Raw genomic sequence first — 19,834 nt, 5'->3', positions numbered from 1 at the left:
ATTATAGTATGGCATAGTATATTTTGATTGACTGCATTTAAATATACTGTACTACCTTTTTCTCTCCCAAGAGGGATGGTGTACATCAGGGGTGCCCAAACATTTTTTTAAAAAGGGCCAACCAAAGTTTATTGAAGTTGCTGAGCTTTTTAAAAGATTTTGCCCCAGGACAGACTTTCACAGGGGCCAAATTAGGCCCCCGAAACAGACATTGGACATGCCTGGTGTACATTGTTCTCCTCCTCTAATCCCCCAACATAACCCTGTGAGGTAGGTTAGGCTGAGAAGCAGTGATTGGCCCAAGCCACGGTCATAGAATTGGAAGGTCTCCCAAGGGTCATCTAGTCCAACCCATTTTGAAATCAAGTCAGGACTTCTACCATAGAATTTAGTAAGCTGCCATATATGGAGTCAGACCATTGGACTAAATACTAGTTCAGTATTGTCTACACTGACTGGCAGCAGCAATGGCTCTTCAGGGTTTCAGACAGGGAAGAGGAGGAGTTTGGATTTGATATCCCACTTTATCACTACCCGGAGTCTCAAAGCGGCTAACAATCTCCTTTCCCTTCCTCCCCCACAACAAACACTCTGTGAGGTGGGTGGGGCTGAGAGACTTCAAAGAAGTGTGACTAGCCCAAGGTCACCCAGCAGCTGCATGTGGAGGAGTGGAGACGCGAACCCGGTTCCTTTACGAGTCTACTGCTCTTAACCACTACACCACACTGTCTCCCAGCCCTACCTGAAGATGCCAGAAGGTATTGCTATGTGGCCCCTCCCTTGGAAAGTTGTTTTTCTCTGTTGACACTGAATGGTGTTTCTTTTAAACTAACAAATGAGTTGTGAGATCGATGAGGGTGGTTAGGAACAAGTGGCGCAATTGTGTGCAGAGCACAACAGTTTTCCTAGAGCCTTTTTGGCATTTTGGACAACTACAACTCATATCAGCACAGCCAGCTGATAGGACCAGTTAGCTTGATGTGTCTATATAGGGTTGCCATGTCCCAAACTTCCTAGACATACACGGACTACTCCAGTTGGAAGCAGTACCCAGGCAGAAAAGGGAACCTTTAACCTTGTGCACTTGTTTTATCTCTACAGCTCACAACAGTGTTTTTTGCGGAATACAATCAGCACCTGAAATTCTTACTAGAGAAGAATTTTGACTAAAGTTCCACATAACATCTCAGTTGGTCAGACAAACCTATTTTTTGTTCGTGTTTAGATTTTATATTTCCGAGCACACCATACCACCACCCTGTGGACAGTTTTCAAGCAAATATATCCACTAAATTGTTCTATGCCCCTCCAATGTTTTCCCCTGTGGCTCAAACATTCTACTTACATGGTATCAGATTTTTGTTTTAGTTTTTGGAAATTCAGTGGCACAAACCATTTACCCAAGGGGTCAGACTGTACCAGCGTGTACTTTACTTGTTACCCCAACACTCAAGTATCAGGCAGAATGCCTGCAAATACACCACTGAACATAAGAGGGAGAGTAGTGCTGTGTGCACGTCTTGCTTGTGGGTTTCCCAAGCCTCTATCTATGACTGGCCATTGTGGGAACAGAATACTGTAAACTAGATAGGGCTAGGTTTTTGGTCTGATCCACAGAGCTCTTAAATGCTTATGACTCAGCTAAATTAAAAACAAAGAAAAAAGTTTGACTGCATTCAGTGATGTTAACGTTTTTCTCAATTATTCTATGGTGCCCCATTCACATGTACAACTCACCTCTTGACATTAGTCAATGAATGATCAATGCGCATGGATGAGGGAGCAACGTCTTACTCATTCATCACATTGCATGCCCTTTTCCCAAACTCAAACAAGCCCTACATGTGGTTATCCACAGCAATCCTTCAGGTTAAGTTAGGATGACTGACCCAAACTCAGCTATGGAGCTTTACAGCTGAACTGTAAACTTAAGTGGAAGGTTCCTTGGTCCAAACTGGGGCACTCCCCCAGGGGGTGAAGGACAAATCACAATGTGGGACCTGTTACCTTAACACCACCCCCCTCAGAACACCTCTGCCACCCTTCCTCCTACATGAGAGTGAGCTCCTCCTGCCCCCACCCAGCTTACTTTTTGTTGTTGCTGTTATCCTGCCACTTTACCACCAGCTTCTCCGTCTGTAAAAACTTTGAACATTAGCTTTCATGTATCTTGAAAATTCACTTTCAGTCTTTCAATGAGTTCGTCCAATAAAGGTTGCATTTGCTAGATATTTCTTGCCCTTATGGGATCACTGTGACAGTGGGGGCAAACCCTGCACCTTCTCACTTACACCAAGGATGGAGGTAGTGAACCTGCCACATGAGTGGAAGACAGATCTCTAACACACATGGTACCAAGACTGCTTTCTGTTCTGACTTAATAGCAGCTTGCTAACTAAAGTCTTTCAGTATTACATGCTGAATGCAAATCATCTGATTTGATTCACAGCCGCTTTGGTTTAACTGCTCCCATAGAGGCCTGCATAATATCTCACTCAAGACATACATTTAGAAATCTTTTAAGAGAAGCTATGTCAGCAGCTGAAGGTAGTTCCAAAGGATTTATGAATATTTTAAAAGTGTGCTTCTGAATAAATTTTGTGGTGGTGGTGAAACCAGAAGGAACTCAGTATAATTAAATGCCTTTTGAAGTTTTACCTAGAAATCACACCACTCCTGGTATGTTTATTTTTTCATATTGTGTATTGTTGTACATTGTTTAATATTTTAAAGAACAATAATTCGACATTTTCAATATTAGGACAGTAGTATTTGGATCCATAATATTTCTGTTTTAAAAAATCTAGCAGGTAAAGTAGAAATGAGAGTGCAGAAGCCAAATATTTAAATGACTGGAAAAAAAGATCCTTGTATGTATCGAGGCAGTCTTCCTTAACGCATACTAGGCAATTGCAGCCAGGTAATCCTTAACCTCAGTTGGAGTGAGTCTTCTAAATCCTGCCTCATTACAGATGCCAACCTCTATGTTATCTTCTGTCATTTGTCCTTCAAAGCTTTCCTAGAGAGAGGGAAAGACAGGTTCCTTCATGAAAATGCAATTCACAAACCAGAGTTTTAACAAATACACTGGGGATGTTTCTTACCTTCAGTGTCAATATAGCAGTATGAATAGCATCTTCAAGCTCCAAGTCTTCGTTGTACCTATGAAAGAACAGAAGTTTTCTAATAAATATATTTTACTGTCGCTGCAACAGCAGCATTTTGCAAATAACTTCCTATGCAGCATTGCAAATACCACTTGGATCACAGGAATATCAAATCATTTGGGGATATGGCAGGACAGTAGTGTGTACTCAAAAAACACGCAATGAGCACACACAAACTATTTGGGCACATTTTATTTGGATGCCAACCAATAGATTCAGACATAATTAATGCAATTTACAGTAGAAGCTACACCAGTTTATTAGACACACAGGGTATCGATACCTTCTAGAAGTGAAACCCTCAGAAGCCTTAGTCACCTTTGGTCTTAAAGGTAAAGGGACCCCTGACCATTAGGTTCAGTCGTGACAGACCCTGGGGTTGTGGCGCTCATCTTGCTCTATAGGCCGAGGGAGCCGGCGTTTGTCCGCAGACAGCTTCCGGGTCATGTGTCCAGCATGACAAAGCCGCTTCTGGAGAACCAGAGCAGCGCACGGAAACGCTGTTTACCTTCCCGCTGTAGCGGTCCCTATTTATCTACTTGCACTTTGACGTGCTTTTGAACTGCTAGGTGGGCAGGAGCTGGGACCGAACAACAAGACCTCACCCCGTCGCAGGGTTTCAAAGCACTGACCTTCTGATCGGCAAGCCCTAGGCTCTTTGGTCTTATTAGATGCTAAACGTTCAAGACCATGAGGAAATGTCATCAAATAGTACCCACACAACTGGTTTATTTAAGTGTAGAAACTGTATTGCATTCTCTCTTCTCCAACTTAATGTGGTCTCACAAGTCTGAATATTAACAGAATGTTGTATTTCATCTAGTCCAGTGGTTCCCAACTTTTTTTTGGTTTGGCCATGCCCCACTTAAGCATCTCTAAAATCCTGATCCCCCCCCAACCCGTGACATATAATTCTTATTATTAAAAAAGTGAAAAGGCCATTAATTGTTATTAACTCATTCTCAAATTGTTCCCCTTTAAAAAATCAAATCAAATTGCCCCCCCGGGAAAAAATGGAGTACTCCTCTGGACGTTAGCAGCACTGAAGTGACCTCCCCAGGGCATAAGCCTGGGCTGTGTGTATGGAGGACCTGAGCTGCCCAGACGACAATACCTTCCCCCTCTCGGCCTCACTGATGTGGTCCAAAGAAAAACAGCAATACATTTGGCACCAGCTTGGCTGCAGGAGCTGCCAGGAGGCACCGTACATACCGTATAAGGCAACACCCAACCGTCTTAAGGATCCTTTCCTTCCCCTGAAGATATCCCGCAAGGCAGCATGGAGGTTTAGAATCAGTTTTTCTACTCCTAGATGGGCTACCTTCCCAGGCTGACGAGCCCCATCTGCCCCAAAGTAAGGGAGCTTTTTATGTATTTCTATGTACATAAATCCCATGTTAATTAGCTTCCATTGACCCCAAGTGTATGTTCTGAGGCCTCAAAGAGCTGGCCCTGATCCCCATGAATTACAGGATGTTTCAACTACAGCAGAATCTTGCTGACAAGCCTTGAGTCGTGCACATTATCAATGAGGCTCTGAAGGAAACTGTGGACTCCACAGGATATGGCCACTACCAATGCCTTCACCACTGCTGCTGCTGATGTGATTACTGATCCTGGGATGGAAGAGAGTTGAGAGCCAAGGATGGCCAACTCTCCCTTATGGATGGGACTTGAAATCTCTGTAGGGTGTGTCCATGCTCCAAGCTGTACTCTAGGGCAGTGTTTCCCAACCAGTGTGCCTCCAGATGTTTTGGGACTACAACTCCCATCATTCCTGACCACTGGTCTTGCTAGCTAGGGATGATGGGAGTTGTAGCCCCAAAACATCTGGAGGCACACTGGTTGGGAAACACTGCTCTAGGGAAAGGTTGATTGGTAACTTCTCATCAAGTTGTTCAATGGGATCACCATACCTACACAAGCTTCTCCTAACGAAAGCAAATTGCCATTTTTGTCTTATTTTCATAGGTGTTTCTAGCACTCTTAGTCATTTTTAAACTATAGCACTTCAACACCCAGGAAAGAGCCAATCTAGACATGGAAAACAACACACCATTACATATAAACTTCTACTATCTTCATATTTTATTAGTGATTCGCAGTCATGTAATCATAACATTACCTCTTTTCAAGGAATGTCTTTCCATTCACATAGTTTTTTCCCATTGCAGTTGCTTTCCACGCAAAATAAGCACCCTGGAAAAGTGAGAAAGACAGGGAGTAAATTTATAAGAACACGTTATCTTCGAGTCACTGATCAATGCAGTGAAAAATTAGCCTCATTTAGGGTTCTCTGCTTGCAGATATGCAGAGCAATCATACACATGTCTACTCAGAAGCAATCCCCACTGAGTTCAGTGGGACTTAACCCTAGGTGGGACGGTATAGCAGGGGTAGCAAAAGTGGAGCCTTCAGGATTTGCTGGACTACAATTCCCATCATCCCCGACGACTGGCCATGGTGGCTGGGGCTGCCAGGAATTGCTGTATAACAACATCTGGAGGGCACTATACCTGGGGTTTAGGATAACAGACCAATTCAACGTTGTAACACTAGGGTCTAAAAAATAAAAATAAGTTGAGAACTATTGTCTAAAGCCTCCAGTGTGCTTTTGCCTGATACATCTGTAATACCAGGTTCACTTTCAAAATTCCCCCACTTTTATTCCCCAATCATTGTTTAAACCCTTGACTTAAAAAGAAATTTAAGGAAAAATTACCTACTACCACTACTAGCTATGGTAACAAAACGGAAACCTCAAATTCAGAAGCAGCCAGTTTCTGAATATTAATTGCTGAGGTGGGAGAACTATTGAATCATCTCTTCCTTATGGGCTTCCATGTTGGAAATAGGATACTGGACAGGACAGATGTTTCGCCTAATCTGCCAAGGCTCTCTTTATGCTCTTACAACTGTAAAACTGATCACCCAAGATGTCCTGAGAGTCTGTAACCTTATTCTAGTCCAGATGCTTATCATTCCCCACCCACTTATCTGTATTAATTAAAAAACAACACATACACAGAAATAATATGGCAATATTCCAGATCTTTGAATAAACATCCATGCTTTCTATTTAAGGCTATTAAGAAGCTCCATTATGAATACTTACAGATGGATCAGACTGGAATAAGTATGGTCGTCCTTCATTCCACCCACATATTAGCAATGATACACCAAATGGGCGTACACCCCTACGAAGCAAAACATTTGAAAAGGATTAATGATAACAGAAGATTATCTTGGAAACAAGTAAGATCAGCATTAAGGATGCTGACTGATGGACTCATCTATAAACATATTTGCAAGCACATTCCTCTTCTATATATTCTAAAGAAGTTACATCATGCCTCGTGCAAATAGTTTGTACACTTTGTTTCTGAGTCTTTATGGCTGCCAACTGTTTTCTTGGTTAAGTTTCTATGCCTTAACCAGCAACCTGCCATACAGAAATTAAGCAGCTCAATATTTTGCTGGCTATGGGACAGATGGGAAGAGATTGTCATCTTTATTTTGAACCCCACTTTCCACTATGAAAAAGGAAGTCCAAGCAGCTAACATCATACAGAAACAAACATAAGACTTCAAAAAACAATATAGAAAATGCTACATCAATCCTATAAACTTTTTACTCAATACTGAAGAAAACAGTTAAATACAAAACTCATAAATATTGCAGTAAAGAAAATACAAGTAAGGAAAGACCATCCCATTGCTTAATTTTAGCAAGACAAACAATTGTTCCAATGTACAAGAGCAGGTCCAGGAAATTTTTGGCAACTCTACTTTTCCTACTTAGAAAACTGTAAAAAATGTACAAAAACGACCTTAGCACAGAAAAGGATTTAAGGCATAACAGTAACTGTATTTCCTGCTCTTCATTCTCCTTTGCATAAATAGCTTCCATGCTTAAAGGTAATCAGCTTGAGAGTGTGGCATTGCTGTTCAGGCCCCACACTTAAAAGTATCTGTCACGGTGGCCGGAGTGGACTACTTCAGAGTAACGACGCCACGCAGCTCTGCATTTTATTCTTTTATTGGTGCTGCGTATTTACAGTGCTCAAGTCATTGCTATTTACACGGAGTGATGTGGTCAGTCGGTTTCAGAACCTCCTAATGGCTTTTGGCGCGTCTTTCTCCAACACAAAAGCTTTGGCAGACCCATCCTCTTGCCCCTCCTCTTCCTGCGTAATTCTGGAGTTGGGGGGATGGGTCTTCCCCCCTTGCTTGCCCCTTCCTGTCCCACCTGGGACCCTGGCTCCTCTACCTTGCCTGAGCCTCGGACACGACTTCCTGCTTCCCCACTGGAATCGGAACTCTCCCTGCTTTCCCCTTTGCTCGGGGACGGGCTTGAACTCAGGAGGGGAGGGACTTCGCGATATCCCCTGTCCCTCACATCCACCCCCCTCCCAAGCTCTCCTTCACCCCTCCCCAGGCCCCCCCCATGTGTCGGTGACGACTGGAAGCCTAAGAACTCAGTGCTCTCCGAGCCCGTTGGTGTGAATACCTCCCCCCAGTCCTGCGAGCCCCCCCCTTCCGCCTGGGCGGACGGGAATCCCAAAAAGTCCGTGGCGTCAGAGCTGGTGGGGGTAAAAACGTTCTGCCAATCTGCTCCTTCCTCTGACTGGGTGGATCTCGGTGACACCCATACCTCATCCTCTGGTTCCTCAAACTCCGCTTCCCAGCGCCATGGTGAGCTGCCCTCCCGTGCCTCCTCCTCCTCCCCCTCCCTTTCCATGTGCCAGGGCTTGGGTCTGTGGGGAAAGAGGGCGTGAAATTCTTCCACCAAGAATTCCTCCTGTATCTGAGTGGCTGGGACCCATTCATTCTGGGACGGTGGAGCATCCTCCCATGCCATGAGGTACTCCAGTCCCCCCACCCCCCACCTTGAATCCAGGATGGCCGTGGCCTCATTGAGTTGCTCCCTGCCTTCCCCCTCCCCCCCTCCCTCGGGGGTTTGTTCGCTGTCTCGGAGCCTGCTGCTTTCCCTGTACGGCGACAGCAGCGATCTATGAAACACTGGATGCACCCTCATGTCCTCTGGCAGTGCCAGCCTGTATGCCACCGGGTTTACCTGTTGCGTGACCGTGAAGGGGCCCAGCCTTTTGGGTGCCAGCTTTTTGCACCTCCCTCTGGTGGGAAGGCCCTCCGAGGACAACCACACCTTGTCCCCCACCCTGATGACCTCCCCTAGTCGCCTGTGGCGATCTGCCCCCTTTTTGTACGCTTCCTTGGCCCTCTCCAAGTGTTCTCTGAGCTGCTGGTGCACCGTCTCCAGTTCCTCTGCCCAATCCTCAGCCTGTGGGCCCTCCTCCTCCTCCTCCTCCTCCCCCTCCCTCTCTGGGAAAGATCTGAGGTCGCGCCCGTAATTGGCCTTAAAGGGCGACCCCCTGTGGAGACGTGCACTGCATTGTTGTAGGCAAATTCTGCTAGTGGCAGGCGATCCACCCAGTCCGTTTGCCTCTGGCTGACGTAACATCTCAGGTACTGCTGCAGAATGGCGTTGACCCTCTCCGCTTGTCCGTTGGTCTGCGGGTGTCTAGCCGTCGACAAGCTGACCTCCACCTGCAGGAGGTTCATGAGCCGCCGCCAGAACCTGGAAACAAATTGGCGGCCACGATCCGAAATAACCCTTAAAGGTAATCCATGCAGTCTGAAAACGTGATCAACAAACAGTTTGGCTGTCTTTTCTGCAGAGACTGCCCTGGCACACGGTATAAAGTGGCACATTTTGGACATGAGGTCCACCACCACCAACACTGCGGTCTTACCCCGGGAAGAAGGCAGATCTGTGATGAAGTCCATGGACAGCACTTCCCACGGCCTGTGTGGCGTGGCTAAGGGCTCCAGCAACCCTGGTGGCGCTGCTCTGACCACCTTTGCCCGCTGGCAGGTGTCACAGCCCCGTACATAGTCTCGAACATCTTCCCTCACCCCTGGCCACCAGAAGTGTCTCATGACTAGGTGAGTGGTCTTGTCCCTTCCAAAATGCCCCGCCGTTCGGTTGTCGTGCATCTGTTTGAGGACCGTACGTCTGAGCTGGGTGGTGGGCAGGTACAGTGCCCCCTTGTAGAAAAGCAGCCCTCTGCGTTCTGCAAAGTCTTTTGCCTGCTCCCTCCCCCCTCTCAGTTCTCTGAAGATGCGGTTGGCAAAGTCATCCGCTGCCGTCAGTGCTGTGAGTTCTGCCTCGCTCACCACTGCTGCTCCGCAGGACCATGCCGACGGGGGGGAAATGTGCCTTGGGGCTGGTGGCTCCTCCTCCTCCATGTACTCTGGCTTGCGGGAGAGGGCATCCGCCCTGACGTTCTGCTCTCCCGGGATGTAGTGTATGGAGAAGTTGAAGTTCGAGAAGAACTCTGCCCACCGTATCTGCCGCTGGTTGAGCACCCTGGCAGTTCTCCAGAACTCCAGGTTCTTGTGGTCTGTGCACACCTGGATGGGGTGCTTGGCGCCCACCAGGAAGTGTCTCCAATGTTTGAACGCAGCGTGGATCGCAAGAAGTTCTTTGTCAAACACGGTGTAGTTGCGCTCGGGCTGTGTCAACTTCCTGGAGAAGAAGGCACAGGGTCTCCACTCCCTGTTGGCGTCCAGTTGCAACAAAATGGCGCCCACAGCTTTCTCAGAAGCATCTGTCTCAATGCGTAGGGGCGCGTCCTGGACCACGTGGAACAGGTTCTGGTCCGAGGCGAACACCCTCTTGAGGCTTTCGAACGCTGCTTGCGCCTCTGGTGTCCACCTGAACTTCTGCTTGCCTCTCAGGCAGTCAGTGATGGGAGCCGTAACGCGAGAGAAGTTCTTGATGAACTTCCTGTAGAAGTTGGCGAAGCCTAGTAGGCGTTGGGCATCTTTGCGCGTCCTGGGGCTGTGCCAGTCCAGGATGGCCTGCACCTTGTCCTTGTCCATCGCCAGCCCCTTGTCTGACAGCTTGTAGCCCAGGAAGTCCACCTCCTTGGTGTGAAACTTGCACTTCTCCAGCTTCACATACAGGTGGTTCTCCTTCAGGCGCTGCAACACTTCCCTGACATCTTTCACATGCTGCACTGGGTCATTGGAATAGATAAGGATGTCATCCAGAAAGACCAGGCAGTTCTTGAAGAGGAGGGACCCCAGGACGTGGTGCATGAAGGCCTGGAAGCAGGCTGAGCCCCCTTGCAACCCGAAGGGCATCACCAGATATTCAAAAGAGCCCAGAGGCGTGAACATCGTGGTCTTCCATTCATCGCCTTCCCGGATCCTGATCAAGTTGTACGCCCCCCTCAGGTCTAGCTTGGTGAAAATCTTGCCCCTGCGTGCTGCTGTCAGGAGATCATCCACTCTGGGCATGGGGAAAGCCACTGGCTCTGTCACCGAATTCAGCCGTCTAAAATCCACCACCAGGCGGCGCTGTTGCGTGTCTTTCTTGTCCACCCAGAAGACCGGGCTGCCCCCTGCTGCCTTGCTTTCTCTGATGAACCCCCGCTTGAGGTTCTTGTCGATGAAAGCGCGCAGATCCTCCAGTTCCTGGTCTGACATGGCGTACAGCTTGGCTGGGGGTATAGTTGCCCCTGGCACCAGGTTGATCTGGCAGTCAAAAGGCCTGTGTGGGGGTAGGTGGTCGGACTCCGCTTCGCTGAAGACCTCCTGCAGGTCCCAGTACGGCTTGGGTATCGCCTCACCCCCTTTGACGTGCATGGTGGCCACCGTGGCTATCGGAGGCCCCTCCCCTGGTTGGTGCTGCATGCAATGTTCCAGGCAAAAGTCCGATCCAAAAGTGATGCATCTCTGGTGCCAACTGATGGAGGGGTCGTGGCGCGCCAGCCAGCTCATGCCCAAGACGATGGGGGGGTCTGAGATGGTGGTGACGTTGAATGCCAGTGTCTCTGAGTGCCTTCCCACCGTCATTCTCATGGGGGGGGTTTGATGAGTGATGGCCCCCCCCAGCAGCTCTCTGCCGTCAATGGTTGCCACGTGAAGGGGAAAATCCAGCTGCAGAAGCTGGATCTGGTGCTCTTCTGCAAAGTTTCTCGAGAAGAAGTTCGCTGAGGCACCACTGTCAATTAAGGCAAGGACTGTCAGGGGATAGCCATTTGGGAGCGTTAGCGTGACTTCTAGAACCACTCCTGCTCTGGGAGGGGTGGGCTGGCTCTGCTCCTCTCTGTGCGGGTGGGTGGGCTGGGGCTGTTGTCTGCTGACTGTGCCTGGCTGCTGCCCCTTGTCTCCTGCAGCCAGGCTTTCCCGTTTCCCTGCTGTGGTGCTGCGTCAGTGGGGGAGGGCACCACCGTTCCCGCCCTTCCTTGCCACTCCCTGCGATGTGGGCAGTCTCTGACGAGATGCTGGGGGGAGTTGCAGAGAAAGCAATTCCCGCCCTTTCCCTCCTTGCGTCTTGGCGCCGCTGGGGTTTGAAAAGCCCGCGCGCGCGCGCTATCAATCTGCATGGGTTCCTGGTCCTGGCTGGCCCCAGGCGTGGCTTGAAAGGGTTGTTGGGGGAGTGGTTTCTCCTGCGACCGTGGGAACCAAGCCCGCTTTGCGCGCGTTGCTTGTTTGTCGCTCCACCGGGATTCCTGTCTCACCCCCACCGCCAGAGCCGCTTTGCTCAGCTGATCCATATCACTGGGCTTTGGACCTCTCGAGAGCTCATCCTTCACCTCCTCATGCAACCCCAAGTAGAACGCCGCTTGCATTGGGGGGGACCCCAGTTCCCACCCCAATCTGTGCACCAGCATGGTGAATTTCGCCCAATACGCGCGAACTGTCATATTTCCTTGGCGTAAATTATGAAGTTCCTCCTTAGTCTGGTCCATATGACTATCGGACGAATACATCGTTTTCAAACCTTCTAGAAATAGTTTGACATTCTTCATGCAAGGATTCCTTGTTGCAATTAACGGTCTTAGCCACTCCCTGGCTGCCCCGGTAAGGTGCTCCACAATAAACGCTACTCTGTGCTCATCATCAGGGAACTCATCGTGGTGCAGCTCAAGAGCATACACAATCTCAGTCTCAAAGCCTTGAAATTCCTTCGGGTCTCCATTGAACTTGCTAACTAGGGTCCCAGCTCTCCTTCCTGGCAGCACTTGGACTTGGGGTGCCCCTCCCGCCTTGTTTTTCTCTGCATCCAGCTTGTTTTGGAGGTCTACCGCCACCGCCCTTAATTGCTGCTCTTTTTCCTGAAGCTCTCTCACCTGTTCCGCAAGTTGTAGCCGGTCGTCCTGGACCTTCTTAGTCTCCTCTTTAGCTGCCTTCAATTCTCCCTGCGCCTGCAGCGACAGCTGCTGCAGTTCTAGCTGGGCTTGCTCCGCGATCTGCCGCCACTTCTCCGCCTCTGACACGCTCATCCCGGCAACTCCAAAGTAGCCCAAAAATGATTAGGAGGTTGCTGTCACGGTGGCCGGAGTGGACTACTTCAGAGTAACGACGCCACGCAGCTCTGCATTTTATTCTTTTATTGGTGCTGCGTATTTACAGTGCTCAAGTCATTGCTATTTACACGGAGTGATGTGGTCAGTCGGTTTCAGAACCTCCTAATGGCTTTTGGCGCGTCTTTCTCCAACACAAAAGCTTTGGCAGACCCATCCTCTTGCCCCTCCTCTTCCTGCGTAATTCTGGAGTTGGGGGGATGGGTCTTCCCCCCTTGCTTGCCCCTTCCTGTCCCACCTGGGACCCTGGCTCCTCTACCTTGCCTGAGCCTCGGACACGACTTCCTGCTTCCCCACTGGAATCGGAACTCTCCCTGCTTTCCCCTTTGCTCGGGGACGGGCTTGAACTCAGGAGGGGAGGGACTTCGCGATATCCCCTGTCCCTCACAGTATCAGACCAAATGCTCTTCAAAAGTGAATAGAAGAACAGGAGGAGAGTTTTTGAGGTTGGCCATGGCATGCAGACAAGGCTGAACTCTTGTCTGTATGTACCCAGTCTGATTTGCAGCTCCTCAGATGGAGAGGCAAAAATCTCACTGATATATGGTAAAAGGGGGAGGGGGCTGCATTAGAGTACAGTCTATTTTGTGTACAGCTCTTAGTAAATTTCAGTTGTTTTAGAATAAACAAGGGGCAGGGGGAAGGCATACCCAGATTGTGTGTATTCTTGCATCACAGAAGCAATTCTCTGCACTAGCTGAGCTGTTGGAATAGGTTCATGATAAACCAAGTAGTACTGCTGGGCTAGTTTGCGTGCTCTGTGGACAAGTACTCTGAGAAAAAGAAGAAAAGAAAGAGAGTGAGTGAAGAAATCAGAACATCCATTACCATAGCTGCCAAGTACCCTGTTTTCCCCGGGAAACCCCCGGTTTTTTGTACCGTTTCCCGGCGATCCCCCGTATCGGTTCCTCTCCCGTTATTATCCCTTATTCTGTTCCTGCCGGCGGCCTTCTTCTTCTTCTTCTTCTTCTTCTTTTTTTGCTGCTTGGCCCATCTATGGGCACCAAAAATTGCCAGCGCCGGAAGTCACGACTACGCATGTCCGGAAGTGCGTAGACGCGACTTCCGACGCCGGCCATTTTCGGTGCCCATAGATGGGCAAAGCGACACCGGAGGTTGTGTCTACGCACTTCCGGACATGCGTAGACGCTACTTCTGTTGCTGCCGCTGGCCATTTTTGGTGCCCATAGATAGGCAAACCGCCACCGGAAGGTGGTGTCACGTAGCTGCCAATCCCAGATTTTGCAGTCCAGGACTTGGCAGGCATGTCCATTATGCCTTAAAGTCCAAAGCAATTTGGGAAAGATTAAACTGAAGGAATATTAACTATCAGCTAATGAAAGAATCTGATACTGCACTGGGATATATCAACTCAAAAAAGGTTATCTATTATTGTGAGGTTACTAATGTGCTACAGCGGCCAGACCATTTCTGCCCAAGAAAGGGAGTGGTTAGCATACCAGCCAAAGCTGGTAACAGATGCACCACACTAGAGGACACCTGGGCCTCTAGTGCAGAAGATGATTCAGTGAACACCCTTAAAATATGGACCTGTTTCTTTAGGGGTAGCACAACCCCATTCAGAATAGACAATCTCTCAAAATTTGGATCCAGGAACCTTTCACCCATTGCCTGTCTTATCATGATTCAATGTCAGTTTATTTGCCTTCACCCAGTCAATCGGCTCCCATCATCCCTGACCACTGGCTATAGTAGCTGGAGCTTATGGGAGTTGGGAGACAAACATCTGGAAAGCCCAATGTTCCCTATCCCTGCAATAACTTATGAGCAATGTCTCTCAGCTCTGTAATATTGTGGGATGTGGTAGCTCAAGATTCTCCAAGTATGACTGAAAACCAAATGCTGGCCCATTAATTTGTATCATGAACACAGCTAGCTGTCAGACACTCCTAACAGTGCTAGCCCCACCCCCAAATATCCACACATTAGACATACACATCTGCAACGAACAAAAAACTTATGCAAGTAAACTTGCAGCAGGGGTTGCCAACAGAGTTCCCATGGGTGCCATAACTTTGGATCACTACGTGGGGGCCCTAGACCAGGGGTCCCCAAACTAAGGCCCAGGGCATAGCTGCCAAGTTATCCCCTTTTTTAAGGGAAATTCCATTATGCTGAATAGGCTTCCTCACGAGAAAAGGGAAAACTTGGCAGCTATGGGCCCAGGGGCCGGATGCGGCCCAATTGCCTTCTAAATCCGGCCCGCGGACAGTCTGGGAATCAGCATGTTTTTACATGAGTAGAATGTGTCCTTTTATTTAAAATGCATCTCTGGGTTATTTGTGGGGCATAGGAATTCATTCATTATGTTTTTAAAAATATAATCCGGCCCCCCACAAGGTCTGAAGGACAATAGAACGGCCCCCTGTTGAAAAAGTTTGCTGACCCCTGCCCTAGACTTTGAGCTTTCATTAAAAAAACAAAAACCTCTAGCCCTACTAAAGCTCCCCCCTCACCTCACAGAGGATTTGTTGTGGGGGAGGAAGGGAAAGGAGAATGTTAGCCGCTTCGAGACTCCTTCGGGTAGTGATAAAGCGGGATATCAAATCCAAACTCCTCTTCTTCTTCTAATATGGAAATACAATTATGGGAAAAGCTTCACCATGGGTATACTCTCCAATTTTGTGTCATGCCTCCCATGGCAGCCACTTTGTGGCTGGCACCCACAGAACTCTCTCAAAATTCAAAATATGCCCAGTGGCCCAAAAAGGTTGGCGACTCCTGCCTTGCATACATGTCAGGGTGAAGCCTTGTGTAACCTTGGGGACAGGACCAGAGCTACAGCCCCATTCTACATGTGCTCCACTTCTTGTGATGCACACATGAAGAGGGTCAAGTTATGTAGCATCCATCCACAGGATGTTGAAATGGTACCACAGACCCAATGCTGTGCTGCCTATAGCAGGGCAAGAGCCAAAGCCCAATAGCAAGAGTATCACAGTGTTTCCCTCCTTGCCTTCAAGATACCTGTAATCAGGACCCATGCCACTATACACCAAGCCTATGTGTTTGGTTATGGATTCCACTTTGTGTACACTTCGTTCATCATACAGAATGGATTTCTGCTTTTTTTCTGTTGCCAGTACCACGCCATTTGAAGCTGCACAAAGAAAACAAATATTTTAGTCAATGCAGTTAAAATACCTTCCTTCCATTTTCCTTGTAATCCTTCAAATCCACAATGCTTAAAGTAGGCAACTAGAATAATTCATCCACTTGTATATCCTTTACTCATCATATCATATAAATCCAATGCAGTATTTGGCACTATTACTAAGGATGCCTACCCACCAGAAGATTTGGTTTAAACCCCAAATTGGCACTGCATAATAAAACAGGCCAATTCAACTCAGATGAATTTGGAGGCAGCTCGATTCAACTCAGGGGTCTCTGTGATGGACACCTTTCAAGTTTGATTTAAAAAACCCAAAGAACAGCAAACCCAAAGAACAGCAAAAAAACCCAAAGAACAGCAAACATCAAAATATACTAATATTTGGGTAGAATTGGACGAAATCTTAAGAAAGATTGCCCCTTCTGGAGGCATGAATCCTGCCAAATTTCAAAAGGATATATGCAGGATATTTGTTCCTGCAGCTGTTAAGTGATTCTCACTATATCTCCCCCAGCCAAAGTTCCTTTAAAGTAAATTTTTGGGGAGAAAGAATCACATGAGATTTTCTTTATGAATAAAATAATTGTTGGATGCGAAAGAGCTCCCACTCCCCCACCTCCAAAAACCTTCTCTGATCATTTCCTCAAGTTAGTGATGCAAGTTTCTGTTTTGCAAATCTGCTCTCATTTCCACCCTTCCACCCATACCGAGGTATCACAAATCACTTTAGGGTTCATTGTACAGTACAAGGCTGCATGGGTTGGAGAAGATCTCACTTTGCTTTGGGAGAAACTCAAAATCCTTCCAAGATAGCCCGTTGTTCCTTGGGATTCATCCAAATCCAATAAACACCCCTAATGTTTATGTGCTACCTCAATATCACTACATGCCTACTTAGAAAAAAAGAAAAGGTTCAGTAAAAAACTGAAAAGAAGCTTTTCAAACTTTCTACCTTCAAAGACTTCATTCCACATTAACTGCTGAGGAATCTTAGCAGCTCTGCCTCACAACAGATGTGGAGGATTGTGTGAAGTGCACCCTGGCTAGGCCTGTCTGGCCTCATAGTGGCCCAACGCAAACTGACTGCACCTTACAACACACCATAAACTATACCCAGAACTCTCCTATGGGGTGCACTGCAGAGGAAAATTAGTAGTGGCAGAGAAGCTATATTTCAAGGAAGCTTGCCTACTGTTACTGGTTTTTTCATTAGGAAACCTGTGATAAAAATACAGTATGTAAGGAACCCTAGGTTTCCCAAAATGCAATCTAAAAATTATAGTTATACTTTCTGTTTTGAAAATATATTTAGATTCTACTTTTTGAAGATGTTTCATAGCCCCACTAAGAATCCCTATATCTAGCACAAGAGTGCTTTTCCTCCCAAGGGCCCCAGGTGGCACACACTGGGTTTCAATTCAATTCTTAAACTCAAAAACTGGCCAGGAAGAGATTTTTTTTGTTTCAAAACCAAACCATGCATCATCTGTATTTTAACATCAGGCTGCTGCTGAAATGCTACAAAGCTAGGGTGATGGTGAGAATCAAGACTTAGCAAAGCCAATAGAAAACAGGTAAAATCAATTCCACATATATACATTTTGAAAAGTCAGTGGTTCTCCTGATGCTGCTAGACTAACTCCCACCAGTCCTAGCCAGCATGGTCCATGATTATGGAAGTTGCAATCCAACAGCATCTGGAGGGTCACAGGTTCCCTAACCTCTGAGCTCAATGGAACTTATTTCTGGGTAGACATGTATAGAAGAGGAGGAGTTTGGATTTGATATCCCGCTTTATCAAGCCGCTAACATTCTCCTTTCCCTTCCTTCCCCACAACAAACACTCTGTGAGGTGAGTGGGGCTGCAAGACTTCAGAGAAGTGTGACTAGCCCAAGGTCACCCAGCAGCTGCATGTGGAGAAGCGGAGACGCGAACCCAGTTCCCCAGATTATGAGTCTACCACTCTTAACCACTACACCACAGTGGCTCTCTCTCTCTCTCTCTCAGTTTGCATTATTGGTATGACCAATAGTCAAGCCAGGTTACTGCTTTCATGCTGATCCTTTTCAGATCAATTTCTGGCAATCATAATACACCACAATCCTAATCAAGTCTACTCAGAATTAGGTGGTGCTGAGCTCTATGAGGCTTACTCTCAGGCAAATGGGGCTAGGACTTCAGCCTCAATATGTGTCCTTTCTGTTTCTCTCTTTGCTTTTAGGTCACAAAATGCCAAAGTAGGAACACACACACATACATTTGTGGGCTTATTAATTGTGCAAGCATTTGAATACCTTTAATTCCAACAGATGGGGCTCCTGCGGCAACAGCTGCCAAAGCATATTCAATCTGAACAAGCTTTCCAGAAGGGCTAAAAGAAAGCATACAATTCATGAGACAAGTTGGCAAGAAAACATTTTCAAATCTGAAATGTCAATCAACTTATGGCCTTTCATTGGGCCTTTTTTCACCAATATGATATTGGGCACATATTAATACAGTATATTAATAATAAAAACAGGCAGATAGGAGTCAAAACCACTGTATCCCCAAAATAATTGTCTGGTCTTACACACTTTCTTGGGAGCAGGCGTCAGTCAATTTAGTGGGACTTACTTTAGTATAAGAATGTTTAGAATTGTACTACACTTTTCATGTAATCATGGACTCATGTCAAGGTCTGGCAACAAAATCAAAGTAATCCCAAAATAAAAACTGAAAAGGGAAAAAGAAAGCCCACCAAAATAGTTTTACTTCCGTTTTTGGTGTAACATTTGTTTCATATTCATAATCCTAAACACACTGAATGCAATGTCATTTATTTCCAAGTAAACATGCATCTGTAAGGCTGCAATCCTATGGAAACAAATTTGGGATTAAGTGTAAATCCCATTCAATTTCATAGGTCTTACTTCCAAGAAGACACTAATATATGAATTATTATTTCATAAAATCTCAACACAGATACTGTACTGTACGTTAGTAGTGTGTTCAGGGATATTTGTTTCACTTTCGATAGGGTTATAAGGAAAAGGAGGCCTGCTTTGGGCTCTTGCCTTCATCAAGCCATGCAGAAGGTCAATCCGTGGCTTAAAACCTAGCATACTGGATCCAAAGGCTCATCTCTACATGGTTTAGCAGTGCTAGAAATTCCGATATATAAACAAGGTGCCAAATGGCTCCTTAAACCAGGGTTGCGGTCACCAAAATGGAAGCTCTAGTTGGCATTTGGGGGGCAGACAGCTCGAAAGCTTTTGTTTCCTGAAATTCATTCTGATTGTGCAGATAAAATATAACTGATAGAATGCTACAAGGTGTGGTATTAATGTGGTATTAATGTGTGAAAACAGTCCAGATCCAATGATCCCCAGGCATGCACCTCCAGAGACGCCGGGTGCCATCCTGATACTCGGGCATCTTCACTCGGTCACAAGCGGCCAATAGCCAGGTGCATTTCGAACACTGGGCTTAGGACCAAGGCAGTTGGAAAACCCGTATTCCCTCAAGCCTGTTTGATGGGGATGCGGGATCCGCGTTAGAAACTTACGACAGTTTCCACACGCGCCACTTTCTCCTCCGAGCAAAAGGCGAGGGCGAGAAGCGCCAGCGGTGACTCTGCATAAACCTCGGCTCTCCCCTCCGCTTCAACGGCAACGAAACGGAACCCCTCCGAGGGGCCCAAGAATCCTCCCCTCATTAAAGGACAGCGCCCCAGACCTCCGGCGCCCGTCCTGCCGCCCCTGAGGGGACACCGCTCGTTACCTGAAAGTGGTGAGGGAGAAGCTGTACCCGCGTTCCGCCATTTTGACCAGCGCGATTGAACAGACTCGCTCCGCCCTCCCCTCATAACTGGCTCCGCCCGTTTTCTGAGGCTGCACACGCGCGCTGCGCACTGTTTTACAGCGCATGCGCACAAAGAGAAAAAAAGATATAGAGCGCCGACATACAGAAACATGAACAGATTGAACTTCCGGGAACTCTCGAAAGCCGCGAAACTCTATGGCAGCATTTCTCAACCTTGGGTCGTTCGTACCCGCCCCCAAACGTTGTTGAACTACAACTCCCGTCATCCCTTACTAGCAGAACTGGTAGCCAAGGGTGATGGGAGTTGTAGTCCAACAACGTCTGAGCC

At 47.3% G+C, this 19,834-nt stretch overlaps 1 protein-coding gene across 1 annotated transcript; it reads right to left on the bottom strand.

Annotated features, from left to right (window-relative positions):
- Nucleotides 1–2,792: 2,792 nt before the first annotated feature.
- Nucleotides 2,793–19,580, bottom strand: PSMA2 (proteasome 20S subunit alpha 2). The gene is made up of 8 exons (XM_035129529.2): nucleotides 19,465–19,580; nucleotides 17,997–18,073; nucleotides 15,554–15,686; nucleotides 13,216–13,338; nucleotides 6,283–6,364; nucleotides 5,293–5,366; nucleotides 3,105–3,162; nucleotides 2,793–3,019 (listed from the first exon to the last, which is right to left on the bottom strand). Exons 1-8 carry the CDS (start codon nucleotides 19,503–19,505, stop codon nucleotides 2,903–2,905), a joined length of 705 nt encoding a protein of 234 aa, XP_034985420.1. The 5' UTR covers nucleotides 19,506–19,580; the 3' UTR covers nucleotides 2,793–2,902.
- Nucleotides 19,581–19,834: the final 254 nt, after the last annotated feature.

This window comes from Zootoca vivipara, chromosome 12, assembly GCF_963506605.1.
Source record: "Zootoca vivipara chromosome 12, rZooViv1.1, whole genome shotgun sequence".
In the NCBI taxonomy this organism is placed as follows: domain Eukaryota; kingdom Metazoa; phylum Chordata; class Lepidosauria; order Squamata; family Lacertidae; genus Zootoca; species Zootoca vivipara.
This window is presented reverse-complemented; position numbering and strand designations above follow the sequence as displayed.

Bases quoted from the DNA above. Each gene is read 5' to 3' on its own strand.
- PSMA2 (XM_035129529.2), bottom strand. From the start codon at position 19,505: ATGGCGGAACGCGGGTACAGCTTCTCCCTCACCACTTTCAG. The intron at 18,074-19,464 runs GTAACGAGCGGT...GCTTTCTTTTAG, and splicing joins TTCTCCCTCACCACTTTCAG to CCCTTCTGGAAAGCTTGTTC. The intron at 6,365-13,215 runs GTATGCCTTCCC...TTTGCTTCGTAG, and splicing joins CAAGAATACACACAATCTGG to GGGTGTACGCCCATTTGGTG.